Here is an 18614-nt window from a genome sequence, read left to right on the forward strand (position 1 = left end):
CGACGAAAATCGCTCATGCAAAACACAGAAACGGGAAGCGGGGGAGGACAGCGGGATGAGGAACCGAGACAAGATCGTGGTTTTCTCACCATTCTTACGTACGAAGTAGGCGAGTAATTTAAGAACGCACAAAACATAATCAGAATTCATTACGCGCGTCGGGCTGGGCTGGTGCTGGCGGGTGCTTCATGCAAAGTGAAGCAGTCGGCCAGCAGGTGGCGATCAGTTGGAGCGCTTGGGAAAAGCCCGAGGTCGTTAGTGAAGTTTCGGAAAGGAGTTTTATCTTCTCTTTCTGCGTGTTTGTGTGTGTTTTTTGCTTTATAGCTTGTTAAGTTTGTCAATGTTTGTGCCCATTTCCAAAGCACTAAAAACACTTTGCGGATGATAGGAAAGCCTCGTAAAGATATTGTATGTGTGTGTGTGTGGGGTGGGGGTCTTTGGAGAAGAAGAAACAAACCCGACTGGCGAAGATAAACTTGTGAATGAATCTAACTTGTCAATCAATAGCTTAATTCTTGTCACGTTTAGCGTACTCGGGAGAAGGGGACAAATTGAAAGAAAGAAAACGTTTGAAAAGGCATTTTCAATTTACATATTTTATTCAAAGCAGTATATTGACCGGGTTGGATGGAGTTTGGTATGAAAAAAACAGGCGTTGAATTAAGCATTCGTAAATTGATCGTTCCGTGTACAGTTGTTCTTGTTCATGTATTCTCAGCAATTGGAATTTCCTAGTGCGGTATTTACATTGTTGGGCGAATAATTGTTCATGAGGAATGTTTTATAATCAAAGTTGTTCTTCGAAGTATGATTCTAGCTAAACCAATGCGTTATTCTTTTGCTTAATTTTGGTTAAGCTTTTCAAAGCAATTTGTAATTTATATTTAATTTTTGTTTGAAATTCAAAGAACTTAATCGCTTTGTTGGTAATTAATCTACAACTAAATAGAATGATAATGATGGCAATAACTCAAGCGAATTGGTCGTGTTCTAGTTATTCAGAAAGCTAACCAAAATTACCACGAAACAAGTGATGATGCATGTTAAAAGTTCACTTGTTCCAGAATTGACACAACAGTTTAACTCCTTAACCCACCTGCTACCAGTACAGCAATGCAGAAGAAAGAAAGAACCCTGACCCACCCGGGCAGAACATTCAACAGCTCTTTAACAGTCCCAACTTGCAGCGTGTTTAAACCACCATTTCCTCTTCCTCCTCTGTGTGTGTTGCGGTTTTTGGCACAAAATTTCCTCCCGCGGTTTGTGTTTTTGTTGCGGTTTTGTTTTGCGGCCCCCTTTTTGGGAAGAATTTTACCTCGAACCCCAGGTCGAACCGCCAGCACAGTAGTGCCCTTGCCGGACGCTTTCCCGCGTGTTGACCCTCGGCACCGCCATCGTCAACCCCTCTCAACCCCGGTTGACGCATCACTTTATATGCCGCGCGCTTATGCTGCGCGCTAACTACTCTGGGAGAGCGTTTTATTACCTCGCGCTGCTATCTCATTGGATTCACCACCCTATGGGTCTCTCATCCCCTTCGTCCGTTGTTTTAAAGCTTCCCAGCGACAGAACCACCCTGGACCGTATACCCTGGACACTAGTACCATCGCACGTAGTCATCGCACGCAACCCCTCGCGCGGACGCAGGTCCGAAAGGTCCGGTGCTGCGCAGGTGAAGCGTGTCGGAGCGTTAGGGGTGTTTTTTGTTGTCGTTGTGTTGTGTTGCTTGAATTTATGCTTCACGCGTGGTTCTCTCCCTTTCTTACTTATCACTTTATTTGTCCCCTCCCCTCCCTGGCCTCCCTATGTTTTATCCACGCTCAACCAAACACCTATATTCACTTTGCGCGCGGGGTGTTTTTCATGCGAAAGGAAGGCGCACAGGTGGCGCTACTGGTGGTGGAAATACCACGAGGTACTACTCTCTGCCTCTCTCTCTCTTTTTCTCTCTGTTTTGGGGGGCGATTTTCTGTTGTGGCTGAGGTTCCATCGAAGTCACCGGGGTGGCTCCATTCGCCGTCCGTTGGTCCGAGCGTTCGGTTCGGACTCAGTTTTTGTTGTGTTGAGCATTTTCCACGCGTGAGTGTGTCGTTTTTTTTGTCCAAAACCCCTTTTTAATTGTGAGTGACCAGTGCGTGTGTGATTTGTTGTGGCGTGCTTGGATCGTTGTCCGGGAGAGAAAAAAAAGTGTCACATGCAGTGAGTGATGCAACTCCAAACTCCCAACGCCTACTGATGTGATGTTCCGCTTTCTATGCTAAGTTACGAAGTGTTCTAGTGTGAAGAGGAAAGGTTCTAACCCCAGCAAGAATGGTGGTCAGTACGAGTACCCCTCTGGGGGGGTTAGCAAGCAGTGCGGGTCAGGGGATGGGTACAATACTGCGCACCTACAAACCACGCACACCGCGCGGTTCCGTGTCAAAGTTCCCGAGCGTTGGCAAGCTGTCCGTAATCAGTGCCGACATCAACTACGAATCCTTCCAACCGGCCCAAAGTGATGGTAACAATAATCGTGTGCAAAAGGTGCTAGAGTATGGTGGTGAGGGCGATGTGCCGAGTTCCAAGTGGCCCGATGCTACCGGCGATGGTGAGGGTGGGAAAAGTGCGTACCGATTTACCGAACCGGGTGGGGTGCGTACGGTGAGCGAGCGGGTTGAAGGGTCCTGTTCCGGGTCATCGTCGGCGGGTGTGATTATCGGCAAACCGGTCAATCTGATGCTGTCGAAGATGTCGCTGCTGTGGAATACGAGCGGCTGGCTGCGCGTGTACTGTGGACCGGATCGGAGCGAAATCAGTGCGGAGGATCGCAGCCGGATGATACACGTCGTCACGACCGCCACGACACTGGACGTGGTGAAAGATATGAACCTGCCGGGGGACTACACACTGTGGGTAAGTAGTTGTTGTCTCGTGTGCGGGAGAGAGAAAGTGGAGTGACTGTCGCGGAATGCAGCAGATACGGGAGCAGGTGGTACGGAATCGTTCCGTCTGGACTGGTTTGTTAGCTAATTGGTGGTTGGGATCTCATCTCCAACCGAATAGCAAATGAGGTTCAATAGAAAATCTGATAAACAACTATTTTGAACAAGATGTCATCTTCCTTCACTCCCGACAAAAACAGTGTCCTCCAGAGTTACTTAATGCACCTACTACTAAACTGACAAGCGTGTCGCTAACGTGTGATTTAAAACTTATCGCGAGGTCACGATCGTCGTCATGATCATCTGTCAGAAGTACACGATGGTATCGTGGGAACCACGGTGCAAAGTGAAGACATCCGGCATTATGGCCGGGGGACTGAATGTCTGGGACAAATCTTGCTAGAAGTCGTTAAGTTGGGCAGCTAATTATAGTGAAGCACCAAGGTAAAGTTGTATAATTTAGCAAGATTGATCGTTTAGTACTCCGTGTAGGAACTTCAATCGGAATTTGACGGCTTTTGATGGTGCAAACATGATGATTTGCGAAAAACGAATGCGAGTCCGGTTATGAAACGTTCCTTCAATTAATTGAATGTTGGTTTTTCGAGTGCGGTTATGCAAGCCTGGCGAACAGACGATATTGGAGCATATCTGGAAGGAAGTAAAAGCAGTAACACCTGTTTGCAACAGATTGAAATGAACGATACGGAGAGCTTCAAAATTGCTAACCATGTACAACCGTTTGACAGTACAATACCATCCAGACAACGATCTACTGGGTGTGATCGAACAGCGAGGAACTCATCCGTACTTCGCTAACGAAGTTAAAGCTCACCCATGACTGACGCTTGTTTTTGCACGAAGTAAAAGTGAAACTAGCGCTCTTGTTTTTATGCCATCTATTTCCTCCTGCGCTGCACCATCTAGCGCATCGCGCCCATTGCATCCGCTGTCAATCTCGTGCCCTTTCTCCACACACGCCTACAAACTGGCGGCGCACCGCACCGCATTATCTTCTCCACCCTTGTGACGTGTGTTTGCACTTTCTTTCTCCACAGGTCCAGATCGGTGGCGGACGGACGCGACGGTTGGAGGAAAACGAGTATCCACTGCTGGTGCAGGAGGAATTCTTGAAGTCGCTCGGTTACTTCGACGAATCGCGCCGGGCCCGGCTCGGTATCGATCCGGAGCTAAAGTACCTGATCCGGTTCCATATCGGCCCGGCCGAGATACCGATGTGCAAGGGTGTGCTGCGTTCCGGCTCGGTTGAGGTACTGAAAGGTTTAATGTTTCCCCAGTGGCGTCGCCGTCATCTGGCGATCGTTGGTAGCAAGCTGATCTTGTATGCTGGTGAGTGGGCAGTATGGGCCTTTTTCTTGTGAGTTAGATGACATTAAACATTGATTTTTACAGGTAGTGCCGCCTTCCCACCGGAAGTGTACGAACTGGCTGGGGCGAACGTATTCGAGCATGCGCCCTGTGACAATCGGCTCGTAATCAAGATCGTACCGAAGTGTGGCAGCACGTCCAGTGCACGGGACAGTCTCGATCGGGAGTCGTCGATCGCGAGCGTTGAGTTTATCGATTGTTCCGGTACGGTCGGTGTGTATCCCGGATCGACGATGACGGGCGGATCTAGTCTGGCGTCGGCCGATCGTGACGCCGTACTGTTCCTCGGCTTCCGCGAGTCTTGGGAGCGTGACCAGTGGAGCGTCTGGCTGACGGTGGTAAGTTCCCGGCTCGAGGGCTCGAAAAGAAAGGGCCGCAAAGTTGTTTCCTCCTCACACACACTCCACATCTTCACAAGGGGCCTCTTGGTGTGTTGGAATTCTGGCCGAGCGCTTTCTTTCTGGCTCCATTCAGCTCTCAATGCGCTGCACAAACAAACGAACGCTTGCCAGTTGGTGCTGCAAGTCAAGTGCGGGCGAGAATGGGAAGGTCGTACCATTCCGTGCGTTTCGGATCGATGGTTTTCCGGTTGGCGTTCTTAGCTTGTGGAAACATTATAAATACACGGCGCAACCAATGTTTCGCTTCGCCCAAGAACGCCTCATGGGGAAGGGAGCGAAGAGAACGGGTTTCGTGTGTTTTACGAAGCGATTTCTCTCTCTCCTTCGGTCGAATGCATCGCAGAAGCTTCGTTTAACCATGGCACAGGTTTGCGTTTACTTTTGCCATTGAGTAAAGCATGGATTGGTAAATGGATTGCAAAAAACAATAAGAAAATTGCTTTGCATTCTATTGCAGATCAGGCCAGACTTCTTTGGGTAAGCAAGCGGCAAAAGAGGTCTTTTTTGTGATGTGTTCTTCAAAGAAATGAAGAATTGGAAATGTCTGGGGAATGATAATAGTAGATGTAAGATTGATCAAACATAGGTTTACATGTTCGTAGGTATGTCTGATCGCTCTATGATCATGCTTTCAATATAGTTTGAACCCCAACAAGTTGTTAATATGATCGCTGATCATACAGTGGTTGAATTCAAAGCATTAATCCGATTTTCCACTACTTATTCCTTTAGACTCATCTGCATATTTTATTATTATTTGCACTAAAGCAACTCTAAACAACAATACCTCTGGAATTTAATTAGCTAATTAGCTAAATTAGGCTAACGTTGTTCGTCTTAGACGGTTAATCATTAATTGAAATCTCACAAACTGCACATCCAGAACACAAACGGTTTTCGCACAAATTGAAATGTTAAAACGTAAGCATATAGCTCACCAAGGCCTGATCTTTAGTGCATTTTCTTTCTCTTTTCCCTCGTTTTTATAAAAAGAGGAAAGGTACAGACAAAGAAAAAGGGCCCCTTGTTTTTTTACTTCCATTGAATCACTACCGGTACATCCCAAGATTTGAACAACGTAAAAGGTACTCTAAAACGCAGCAGTAGCAGTGAAATAGCGTTAGATACGCTTGGTAGCCCTTCCAACCCCGTGGGGTTCAACCATTTAAGCTCCAGTTGATCCTGAACCGGAACGTTTGAGTTTTTTTTATGTTGGTTTGTTGTTTATATGTGAGTCTTCCCTCCTCCAATGATGATGATCGTAAGCTGGTGATCAGTTTTCATGCTTGCTTTTGGAGACGATCGTCGTCCACCTGTGTGTGCGCGCGCGCACACATCTTATAATTAAGAAGGAGCAATTTTCCACCAGTCAAACCCGGACACAATGAAAGTAAAAACTGACCACAAGCAAATGGATTCACATTTTGCTAACTGGATTTAAAAGAAAAAAACACCAAGGAATAACTAAGCTAACAGGCCGATCCGTAGCGGAAATGGAAATTGAGCCAAACTTTACCCAAGTCTAGGCATTTCTCTTTCACTCTCCCGCCTGTCGCTCAGGTCGGCTTTTCGGTGAGGCAAAGAAAATGGGTACCTCCCGATGCGTGACGACCAGCCCGGGGTTCGTCCTCCTCCCTTGCTGCTGAGGTCCGATGCCGTGCGGTTGATTGTGTCATAAGCTGTGAAGCGCATGATACTGCCCACACGGTCCGTCCTTCGTCCGGTTGGAGAGGTTTGTTTTGTGGCATCGGCGTTGCGTCCACCGAACGCCGAACGGCATTCCGAAACTATTCCACCCGATGGAGGCAGTGGGTGGTTGTAAATTAAATAACTTGGCAATAAGTTGGCTTGCTTGCGTTTGGTTTGATGAGCATCTTCTGCGCAATCGTGGTCGTGCTCGTGGTTAGGAAAAATCCACTTGTCACAGTGTGTGGTGGTGGCAGCCTTTGCGCTATCGGAATGGTTGACAAATCGGGAAATTGTTGTACGCGATGCGATGTCTTTCCGCTGTCGTACAATGGTTTTGATTTCGCAAAATTTGCAATGGTAATTTTTTACACATGCAGTCTAATGGTGGTTAATAATGTTAACGAACCACGGAACATCGCATTGCGTAAGCAGTTTGCTCAAACAATTAATACGTGTTGTCAACAATTTAAATTAACCTTAAGCCTGAACAACATTAATACATTCAATAAAGCTCTGCAAAGACATCATTCCGACTCACTTGGTTGGCTAGAGTCAGATTTGGCATGAGCGGAATTGGGAATAATATGGTGGGTATGCGGGTCCTTTGGCTTTGCGGGCGGTTCGGCCTCGGTGACGCCGCTGTGCAAAGACCCGTGGCCGTCTAAGGTGCGCATGCATGCTGCACTAATTAGTGAGCGATGTGGTAACATCAATGGCCGCATATGAGTATGTTGACATGTTGAGGGCTCATTTGGAGAAGAGGCGTACACTGAAATTGGGAAATTTGTAGCGTTATTACATTGTGTAATTTTATAAGTAGACTTACACATCTGACCTAGATAGGGTTATTGGTTTATTGTGCATCGTACGATCCACTTATTTTACTGCAAATTGGGCCTGAACTTTACTCTATTTAGTAATCAAATTAACCTTACTATGGTCCAACCACATCTTTAAGTAAATCATCGAATTAGCTCAGAAACTGCTCAGAAAGGGTGATCTTCATTGTCTCGATCAACTTACTTCCTTAACTTCTCCATCTCTGCTTGCCTCTTTTTCCAACCACTGGCAAACAGACAACGAAGAAAGAAAGTCAACAAACCATTACCCCCCTCACTGTGCGAGGGAGATGACAAAGCCGTAGCGACCACACACTTACTCGATTGTGTTGGCACGTGCGATATGATACAACTGACGGAAGACGCGGAAGCGCTCGCGTAGACTTTAAGTCTCCGGCTCGGAAGTAACCCGCTTCCACCACCAGTTCCAGCCACCAATCGTTAGGCAGGAAAACAGTCGCAGAGCTACTCTAGATCAAATAATTTTATGTAATCACGTGTACCGTACACATAAGTGCTCGCTTGTAGTGCACCACCCAGTTGCGCGCGAAGCGTAGCGCCAATGTCCCGTCCCGGGCGTACGCCGTTCCGTTCCTGAACTCTTTCTTGTCACAGAGCGAGGTCGGTGTTCTAGTCCAGTTGCGAACGGGCGTTAGGTAGAGTAAGACGTTCAGACGTTGCACAGTGTCGTTTGTTGCTTTGAAGGAGTTTGAAGGAGTGATATTGGGTGATCGATCGAGTGCTGATGTAGTACTATGGTGCTGAGCAAGTGTATTATCAAGACGATGGGCGATGGGACGTCTAGCTTAAAGTCGAATAAGAGCCGTGTTACCTTTTCCGACATGGAAACGATCGAGCTGGATTCGTTGGAAATGGAGTTTGATAAGCTCGATCGCATCCCGGATGGTGATGGTGAAGAAGTGAGTTTGTGCATGAAAAGTCTATTGCGTGTTAGAGGCGAGAAAGAGAGAGAGAGAGAGAGTGTGTGTGTGTGATAAAGATATAGTTACCTATAGATATATTACTTCAAATTCACAAGTTCACAAGTGTTCATACAAGTGTGTTAATACAACAATCACCATCTTACAGGACGAACCGGATCGTAGCACCAACCAACGACTGGATCTGGACGACTCGGGTCTCCAGCAGATCCCGGACGTGTTTCTACAGGCACCGACCTCCGTCGAGGAGCTACTGGCCGGGCGCAACAAGCTGCAGGAAATTGCGCTGCGAGCGCTCGGTCAGTTCACGTACCTGAAGGTGTTGCGTTTGAATGGCAACGCGCTGAAAGAGTTCCCAGACAGCCTATACCAGCTGCGTAACCTGCGGCTGCTCGATCTGAGTGAGAATGAAATACGCAAGCTGCCGGATAGTATCAGTGCACTGAAGAGGTGAGTGCTTTACCGGGGAGGGAGCAATGTTTAGTATGATTTTCAAATTTAAAGAAATTCAGAATTCTATTTTTTTTTTATTCAGAAAGAACGGCTTTGGCCGTATTGCTTAAAGAATTCTATTTCATCTCGGTGCAAATTCGATAAGTATTATGTTAAGAAAATAAAAAGAAAAGAAAAGAAAATTCCAACAAAGAGAGCAAAAACATAAACAGCTTCAACCGTAAACGGCCATTCAAAACTTATCGTTTCGATGTGCTGCGATGTTTTTGTGTGTGCGCCGCAAGGTATGCAATGTGATGCGCATTCATAGTGGGAGAACAGGCGTATTGTGGGTCGTGCGATGTTTTAAAGACTTCGGTCGGTTGGGATTTTTCAAATCTTTTGTTTGAATCCAGTTATATACCAGTTGTATGGTTTGTTTTGCATGTTTTGTTTATTTTTTTCAATTCAGGAGGAACGGTCCAAAAAGGCCGTACTGCTTAAATATTTTCTTTATTCTTTGTTAAGTAATTTGTAGATTCAAAACGATTCATTTTAAAGAAGATTCATTTCATTTTTCATAAAGAATTCAATTTATAAAAAAAGGAGTAAAATTCATAATCTCATCCGTTTTTTGTTGTAACCATCGACGACGTAGATCATCGACATTTAATAATTGTTTAGCATTAACTTGCGAACTCTTATCAAACTGATATTATTTTATTTCAAAGTCAAAAGCTATCGTTTCATTCCAAACTCCATCTCAGCTTTTAAAATAATTGGTTTCTCTTTTCGCACTGTTACAAAAGAGCAAAAACGTGTGTCGCAAACATCATACCTCATCGACGGAGTATTTAAATCCCTTGCCTCTTCCATTTTGATGTTTTGTTTCTTTCCGCTTCAAAGTGCACCGAAAAGTTACTTTACCGGAAATGTCTATCAAATCGAAGATGATCTAAGTGCTGTTGCGCGTACGAAAATCATCACACAGCCTACGGTGGCGCAGTCATGGTTCAAGCCGGTAAATATGGGCCGCGTTGCGTTAGGATGTATCATAATGAGACGGTAACCCTCTCATCTGCAGCCGGATGAGTTGAATTTCCATATCGTCACACTAATGAGCGACAGGGCGCACCGGGCACGAGGTTCAAGGAGAGTAACGCTACCTTTACAGCACTTACTTCGGTCCTGATACGCATCTTCCACGTTTGCTTTGTGTCTTGTGCGTTGTGGGCCGCAGGACAAAAAGATGGCTCAACCACCAGAAATCTACCTCCGTTGACTTAACCGCAGCAAGCGAAAGCCAAGCACTAAGTCAAGTGTCAATTCCAAGGGTAAAATTTGGGTACCGCTTGAAAGAAACGCAAATGAATTAATTACGCATGCATGCGCGAAGCATACTGCCGCCGGTTCTGCATGAAGAATCGCTCGCTCCGCTTTATCGCGGTGACCTATACGTGGCACATATGATGGCGTCGTTCTTAGCGACGGCAAACACAGTCAAAACAACGGCATCAAGTAGTAGGTGCATGAGCAAAAAAAGCATAGCCCCCAATCCTTCTACCTTTTCTGGTCCGTTCGACATGTGACATCGATTTCTTCGCAAGGTTCTGTGTTCTGAGTTGGCTGTGCCGAATGGGCAGACTTCCGGTGGTTGCGCACTCATGCAGATACTTAAAATTAGTCACTATAAAAAAAGCCAAGACACACACACTCCCTATTTAGTGCTTCGTAAAGTCATATCCCACTGTTTGTGTGTGTGTATGTATGCGTGTGTGGAGCATCTCGAACAACAACGGGCACGGGTCTCTTCGTAGGTCAAGCTTGAAAAGCAGCCCATGGCTGGTGGAGGTTTCACCCAACGTCGGCTACTAAAGAGAGAGAGAGAGAGAGAGAGCCCAATACAGCACTGACTAGGCAAAGCGTCCGAAGAAGTAGCCCCGCCGGTGGTAGCAGCGTTTTCCTTTCCGAACCAGACCCCAAACCCGGGTGAAGTGAGTCGTGAAGACAGCCGTGAGTGTGGCGTGCCTTCCTTCGTATGGCGAGCGCGCGCGTGCTACGATGTGTGTTGTGTGTTCAGTAGTACACGAAGCCAGCTCCACGATGGAGGCATTTTTGCGCCTTTGTGATGTTTGTTAAAGCTGTAGTGGTAGTGAAATAATGTGCCTATTTTATTGTTTGTGAAGCGGAAAAAATCATACAAAGAATTATATTCTAGAACGTGAATTAGAGTGCAAAAAACAGGGAGTGTTCTCGAAAGTCATCTTCAAAGCAGCTTCTATTGCTGCATCCGCTAGTGAGTGTGATCAAAGTAAGCCAGTTTGCAGGTTGTTATGGATGGGCCCCGTAGTTTTCTAGCAACCATTTTGGAAAGGATGCTGTCCGGCAGCAAGCTGCAGCAAACGTGTTGCAATCTGTGTGTGCTGTGATGTCTGTCGGGGTTGTGAAGTGAAATGTGCAGGGAAGCGAAAAAACGAGGTGTGAATTTCGAAACATCCCGCGCGGGCGTTCGGCAGCGTGAAGATTTTTAAACGCTGATAGGTTTATTGACCACCGGAGTAAGACTCCTTTACACTTGGGACCTTCGATGTGGTTTGTGAGTGCAATTGTGCAACGCAGAAGGTTCAAACGATTTCAATGCTCGGCGAAGCGAGGAACAAGTGGAGCGCGTGGTTTTGTTTGTTTCGAGAAAACTTGCAAATGAATCATGTATCGATTGTGTGTGTGTGTGAAGAGCATGTTCTAATGTGCAGATAGCTGTTTACTATTATGAAGTGAGAAGTGCATTTTATTGTGTTTAATATGTGCATTGCTGAATTGGAATTAGGATTAAATTTTCTTTCGACCATTTCACTGATTTGTACGTGACTCCGTTGCTCCGTTCGTTGACCGTGACGAGACTTTCGGTGGCATCTTCACCTTTCGTATATGAGCTTTACGGCTTTTTTCGTTTCTTGTCGTCACCCACATTCACATACACACCCAAACTGTACGATAGGTAAAGAGAAAAAACTATCTACAAACGATAAGGCTGCTGTGATGAAGGAGATGAAGGCCATACAGCGAAAAAATGCTGAAATGAGAAAGGGAAAACTGACCAACTGGCCGCACTGATAGTGGACATAAAAAAAGCTTTATCAATACATATGATCACCCACCCGAATGATCGTTCCGTAGTGTTGTGTTTCGCTTTCTTTCCAATTGCAACTTTCCGTTCCGCGAGAGAGTAGGCGAGATGGTTGGTGCCGCCTGTAGTGCATCTAAGCTAGTTAGTGGACACGTTTATGGCAGAAATTTGGTGAAATGTTATGACAAAAATTGTGACGACGATGGAACGTAATGTGAAAATATGGAAATATGGAAATGGCAAAGAAAATTAGCTTAATCAGTGAACATTTGCTTAAGCAGACCTCGTTATACTAATGTAGAGACTAATTTGTTCAAGAAATTGTCAGTCTCTACGAGATTTTTTTTAATTAAAAAACCCGTAGTATTAGAAGCTTTCGAACATGTTTCCAAGAATTTATAAATGATGATAAATTAAAAAAACAGGTAAATGATCAACAAAGAAAACTGAACATCTAAACGTGCGTCACTACATGTGATCGCGCTGCCAGATTAAAAGACGGGCAAACCCGGGAGAAGACTAACCCACTCTCCCCCCCCCCCCCCCTAACTATGTTGCCGGAATCCATTAGTCACACTGCGGTGACTTCTTATTTGAGCCGCATGAATATTCCGGTTCGCTTTTGTTTTCTTTCCGTTTGCGGTTAGCATCCAACCCTCAAAGCGTTTGGTTTACTGGTACCACTTGTTGTACCTTCGACACCTTCTGACCTGAAATGAACGTAAATGCAAATGCATGTGTGGGTGCGTAGTTTTAACTTGCTGCTTTAGCTTGTCCACTTACTTCATTTACTACTATCACTTTAAGGGTAGTTAAGCGAAACAAAACCAAAAAAAAACCCTCTCACATTGGGGCTCTGTACGAACAAATCGAACTGCTCCGGATTTACGAATTAACGACCGCACACGGTGTTGAGTAACGCAGAAACGCACAGTCGAACGAAAGGAGAATGGTTCATGAAAACCAAATACCACCAGTGCTGCGCGTACGACGGCTGAAATATAGACAAAATGAAAAACAGCGCCGTAAAACAAAATGCATCACATAAGCGAACACAAAAAAACGCTGAAGCTGGCACGCGAAAACTCATGGCCCACGCACGCCGGTTCACGGTAGCTTACGTCTTTCGATGCACCGAAAAGCGAGGTGGGCTGGAATTTTCCCTGAGCCCCGACGGTACCGTTGACTAAACTAAAAGAAGAACTTTTTTCTTCTGCCATAAGCGGAGGGCGTTCGGTAGAGGGTTGCAAGCGGGACCGGGAGATCTATTGTTTATGGTCACGGAAGCGCATCAGCATTGATTGAAACCGATCTGTGCAGCAGGGTGAAAACACGGGGTGAAACGTTGGGATGGAGCTACTTACTTTTTTTGCGAAGAATGCTGCGACGATCGTATCGTATCGTATCGCGTTGTACTTGGGAGAGGTATGATTTACGCGAGCGCACCACAAAACATGGGCATATAGCTGTATGTGTAAGTTATGACCCGATATTAAGCGATCACGCAAATGATTGATCCATGCCAGAGTTGGCAGAAGCGCCAAGCGATGGAAATGAAAGTGAAATCCATCCATACAGCGAGAGCTGGACGGGAAAAGGGTTGATCGTAAGTGAGGCATGAAATGTGATGACCGTTTGCTTTGGTGCACTTGATGGCTACTTATCTCATTTACATAACGACAAAGTGCAGCGAACCGCGAACGAAACGTTTTTGTGTGGTGACTGTGGTGACTATCCTTACTTTTTTAGGTGCATTGGATCCATAAAAAGATCTTGCGTGTTTGATCGACCCGTATACAAAACGATTTGGATTTTAAAACAAGCAGTACAATCACACAACGATCTACATTTGCGAGAACTAATCTGGTTGCTTTTATCTCGTCCACAGCTTGGAAGAGTTCACAATCGAAAGGAATGAGCTGCGCGAGCTACCGGACAGCCTGAAGGGACTAGCGAGCTTAAGGATCTTGAATGCGGCCTACAACCAGCTGGAGCAGCTACCAGCGTTCATGGTGAACAATATGCGCTCGATGACATTGTTTGTACGTTACGGATGCTTCGATTTCTTCATTCCAGACATTTTGTCGTACAAAATTGTGAACTGTCTACTTATAAATTCCAGCAACGAAACGACTCACTCCGCAATGGGCATCTACAGCATCAAACGCAGCAACGGGATGCGTCCCAGAAGAGCGAGGAGAAGACGGACATACCGCTGACGAAGGTGAATCTGCGTGGAAATCAACTGAAAGGCAGTATCATTCTTGGGAATTATGGAGTAAGTTGTGTTTGGATGTGTTTTTTGGTAGTGTCTGATGTTTCTGAATTTTATGTCCATTGCAGCTTCTTACACAGCTAGATGTGAGTGAAAATTCGATCGAAGTGATGGATCTTTCAGCACTGGATAAGCTGGAAACGATCCAGTGCTGCAGAAACAGTTTGCGTGAGCTGACATTAAGCGGACGGAATCTTCACTCCTTAATTGCGGGCAATAACAGTAAGTCGATGAGTTGAGATATTCCAGGTTATAGGACGATGTCTCTAAAAGATCTTCTGTCTTCTTTTCGCCCGGTTTAGATCTCACAAAAATATCCGTCCGAGCAACTCCGACCAACCTGAAACACATGGACCTAAGCTTCAACTGTCTACAGGAGCTGCCCGACTGGCTCGTCGGCTGCCATCAGCTGCGCACACTGTACGCAAACAACAACCAGATCCACACGATTTCGGAACATCTGCTGAACAACGAGCATGCCACCATCCAAACACTGCATCTTGCGTACAACCGGCTAACCAGCTTCCCGCCCATGGTGAAGCGCAAACTCCCTCTTCAGAAGCTCTACCTGCAGTGCAACCTTATTGAGGACCTGCCGGAGAACTTTTTCATTGCCTGCGAACGGCTCACTATACTGAATGTGTCCAGCAACAAGCTGATGACGTTGCCAATCATTTTCGGCTCGAGCTGCAGCTTGGAGCGACTGTACGCCACCAACAACGCCCTTACCGACCGGGTGCTGGATTCGCTGATCTGTTTACCCCGTCTGCGGGTGCTCCATCTCGGCTACAATCTCCTCACGACCATGCCCGAAACGTGCATCAGTTGCTGGGGTGATCTGGAGGAGCTGGTGATCTCGGGCAACAAGCTGCGCCATCTGCCGGAAAATCTGGCAAACATGGCGAATTTGCGTGTACTACGTGTACACTCGAACCAGCTGCAATCGGTGCCGAGTTTAGGGCGTACGATAACGCTACGCGTGCTGGATCTGGCACACAACCAACTGGATAAGGTCAACATTACGGCACTGGTGCCGCGAAACCTCCAATTCTTGGATCTGTCCGGCAACAGACAGCTACAAGTCGATGCACAGCAGCTGCAGGCGTGCCGAACCCAACGACCCATGGCACTGGTGGACGTGTCGGGCAAGAATCGTCCATCACTCCCAACGGCCCCACTACCCTACCAAGAGCACGAAGATTACGAACCCTGCTGGAAGGTTGGTTTCGCAGAAACGAGCGGATGTCTGCCGAAGCTCTGTATCGCACAACTCCGTCTGCCGGCGTTTTGCAACTCGGAAGGTCTGTTCGGACTGTTTGATGGCGAAACGGGCAATGGAGTGCCGAACCTGTTGGTAAAGGCGATCCCCAAGATCCTACTCGAAGAGCGCACGGTAAAAGAAACGGCAAACGATTACATGAAGTACACTCTGCTCTCCGCCCATCGCGAACTGAAGCAGCGCGGTCAACAGGAAGCCGTAAACGTAACACTCTGTCACATTGCCCGCAACCGGTTGCCCACCGAAGCGATGAGCTACCTGCCGCAAACGGTAGCAAGTGGACGAAAGTTTATCCTGCGTGTCGCAACTGTGGGAGAAAGCTCGGCCGTCCTGATCAAGCACAACCGCTGTGTGCTGCTGAACAAGGGCAGTCCGGCACGGAAGCTGGGACTGAGTGCAAACTTCCCGGTGACGGTGCCCGATCCGGAGGTGCAGGAGGTTGTGCTGACCGATGCGGACGAGTATCTGGTGCTGGGCAATCGGAAGCTGTGGGAAGTCATCACAATGGAAACGGTGGCGGAAGAGATACGAAAGGAGGAGAACATACTGCTGGCGGCGAAGCGGGTTCAGGACATTGCCCAGAGCTATGGAGCGGAGGAGAATCTAAGTGTGATGATCGTACGGTTCAACAATCTCGGCACGGATGTGGACTTTCTGATGCGTGAGCTGCGCCAGACGATTCGCAAGAAGCCAACCCTTATCCAGGGTGGCACGGGTGTAATATCGGGGTTCTGTAAGTGTGGCTGCTGTTGCGAGACGAATAATAGTTGCTGTCATTCGGCGGCCGCAGTTCAGTTTGTGCGACATCCTTCCGGGCGCAGCGACCGATCGTCGCCCAGCGGGCAGAGCGATCAGACGAGTGGCAGTGAAACGGTCACACTGCATGGGCTGCCCCGCTCGAAGGTGTCCGACGTGTCGTCGGTGGTGAGTCGACGGCCTACTGCTACCTATTTGGCGAACGAACGGCGCAGCTTGCGGGGCGGGGTGGTACGTGCTGTAAGGGCGAAGATTGAGGAGGAAAAGGAACGGGAAGGAATGGACGAGTCCGATTCGGCCATGTCGGAGGAGCAGTTCAAGTGCTGGGAGTACATGCTGGAGCAGAACACACAGCTGCTGTTCGATAAGGAGCTTAACACCATCTCCCGCGGGTTTGTTGGCAAACGGACGGGTGTGACGGTGACAAATGGAACCTCCGAATCGGGCACGAACTCTTCCGGATCTTCTGGATCGTCCGGTGCGAGCAATCTTACCAAGCTGCAGCTAAAGAACCTCTCGACAAGCTCCCCGCAGCTCGCACAGCTGGAGAGTGACAGTGGACTTAACTCTTCGCTGGCCAGCGGGTACAGTGGCACGATGATGACAACGGCCCGAGCGACACCGTTCCTGTCGAAACAATTCGGCTCGACCCGTTCCTTCCATCCGGCCTCGTCCCAAAGCTACTTTAAACCGATTCAGTATAGTACACCCGCGACCCGACCGCGCCCTATTAATACAGGCCCAAATGCAGCTTACTTCGGGTCGTTGCAGCGACTCATGCCCTACAATCTGGAGTTTGACGGAGCATCGGTGCAAGACCGGTACGGTTCGAACGGGAACGTGCTCGAGCGAGACAGCACACTGGAGCTGGACACGATTGACCCGGACGGTGGCCGGATGCGACAGTACTGGGGAGTGGCTACGACAGAACTGTAAAGCTGTGGACGCTGTTCTTTTCGGACGCTGCCAGGGGTTGTCGCGCAAAACGCAAACGGGAAACGGTGTCAATCCGCAAAACCGGCCTGTGTGTTTGCGGTGTCTGTATTTTCGTTCACGATCGATCCTTTTGTTTTGTTTATAGCAATAAATTAAATAAATATGTACACATTTTCCGTTAGGATTACCGAGCAGAGGGCCATGCGTGCAGCCTCCGATTGGTTTAGTAGCTGTAGTTGCTGCTGTAGTAGGAGCTGTATATAGCTATGTATGTATATATGTATAGTATGTATATATATACGCAGGACGTCAGTTCTCGTTTCCGAAAGGTTACTGTTAAGGGGTGTACGGGACTCAGTTGGTCCTTCCTATTTGCCTTGTTTTTCCCTGCATTTTCTTCACCTTTGATTGACTTGTGTTGTGTGGCTGTGTGAAGAAAACACTGTTCTTACCTACTCATCAGCTCACTTCTACTAACACTGCTATCCTTGCATTTTTCCAACAAAATGTTGGTCATCTTGCGAATAATGCTGCACACGACGGTGATGGCACACTGTACATTGGATCTTGCTGTCGAGCCTTTAATCCTACCGAAAGTGACGTTCGATTGGTTTCAACTTCTTGTTTTTGGCTTCAACAAGACTCTCGGCCGAGATGGCCGTTTCGTACCAGCTACAGAAACGAAACGGAACCCCAAGGAACAACTAGTGGGGATGGAGGGGGACGTGGAGTGGACATAACACATTTTGTTCCGGCTTCCGAAAACCAAACCGGACCAATCGGGGTTTCATTTACGTATGGATTGGACTATCGCACTACGCCTCCGCCTTGCACGCGGAACGCACTACAATGCACTAACTATCGGTGTCCAAGACGACTAGCACCGGGTGATTTATGGGTTTTGTTTTGACTTACTGCTACTTACTGCTTTGGATCTCTCCTCCACTCTCTTCCCGATTTCTTCACGACTAGTTCTACACTCATTTGATTTCTGACTTGGACAATCTACTCGCTGCTATAGTATAGTGGTTTGATTGTTTTGTGGGCTGTGGGTGCTTTTACAGAGAAAGTGTTGTGACACATAACCGCGAAACGATGGTTCGCGCAAATCTATGGCACATTTCGACTAACGGCTCTAAACGGAATCACAAAACAAACGCCGGGGGGCTCTTTGCCCCGTCACTAATGCAAACTAGTGCGCAGCTGGGTGTAACACCGTGCCGGTACTCCCTTGCGCCTGCATCAGTAGTGCGTCAGGGCGGACGTGCCATTCGGTGCCGGCTGCTGCTGCCCCAGCAGTGGTGGCGGTGGTGCTACCTGCTGCGATTGAAGGGGCCCGTTTGGGCCGGGTGTACCGTTGGGCGCACCACCGGCCGCTGGAAGCTGTGTTTGCGGATGGGGCGGACAGTCACCGAGCCACGAGTCGGGACTGGGCGGGAAGTCGGGATAGCCGTGCGCGGGACTAGAATCGTTGCTGAGGTCCGACACGGCGCTACCGTGCAGCCCAGGCCGGCGAGCACCAGGGTGCATCGAGCTTAGGGGTTGTCCTGCAATGGAGAGAATTGAGGCTGGTTAGTGGACGAAAGAAAGGGGGGGAATCGGGGGGCTTCTACTTCCACTGACGCATGG

General features: G+C 47.7%; 2 protein-coding genes across 6 annotated transcripts in view; one reads left to right on the forward strand and one right to left on the reverse strand.

Moving 5' to 3' along the window:
* Positions 1–2012: 2012 nt before the first annotated feature.
* On the forward strand, positions 2013–17152 carry LOC120956726 (protein phosphatase PHLPP-like protein). The gene is made up of 8 exons (XM_040378429.2): positions 2013–2892; positions 3980–4271; positions 4335–4648; positions 8329–8630; positions 13628–13781; positions 13862–14017; positions 14083–14236; positions 14317–17152. Exons 1-8 carry the CDS (start codon positions 2311–2313, stop codon positions 16983–16985), a joined length of 4623 nt encoding a protein of 1540 aa, XP_040234363.2. The 5' UTR covers positions 2013–2310; the 3' UTR covers positions 16986–17152.
* Positions 17047–18614, reverse strand: part of LOC120956727 (LIM/homeobox protein Lhx3) — a 42959-nt gene continuing 41391 nt past the window's right edge. For 4 of the 5 annotated variants that reach the window (XM_049609713.1, XM_049609712.1, XM_049609711.1 and 1 more), the window contains one exon: positions 17047–18532. In XM_049609713.1, coding sequence (XP_049465670.1) covers positions 18228–18532 — 305 coding nt within the window. In that variant the 3' untranslated portion in view covers positions 17047–18227. The remainder of the gene's footprint in view (positions 18533–18614) is intronic. The other variant, XM_049609714.1, reaches the window with a different exon arrangement.

The sequence above is a fragment of the Anopheles coluzzii genome, chromosome 3, assembly GCF_943734685.1.
Source record: "Anopheles coluzzii chromosome 3, AcolN3, whole genome shotgun sequence".
In the NCBI taxonomy this organism is placed as follows: Eukaryota; Metazoa; Arthropoda; class Insecta; order Diptera; family Culicidae; genus Anopheles; species Anopheles coluzzii.

Bases quoted from the DNA above. Each gene is read 5' to 3' on its own strand.
- LOC120956726 (XM_040378429.2), top strand. From the start codon at position 2,311: ATGGTGGTCAGTACGAGTACCCCTCTGGGGGGGTTAGCAAGCAGTGCG. The intron at 4,272-4,334 runs GTGAGTGGGCAG...TGATTTTTACAG, and splicing joins CAAGCTGATCTTGTATGCTG to GTAGTGCCGCCTTCCCACCG. The intron at 8,631-13,627 runs GTGAGTGCTTTA...TCTCGTCCACAG, and splicing joins AGTATCAGTGCACTGAAGAG to CTTGGAAGAGTTCACAATCG.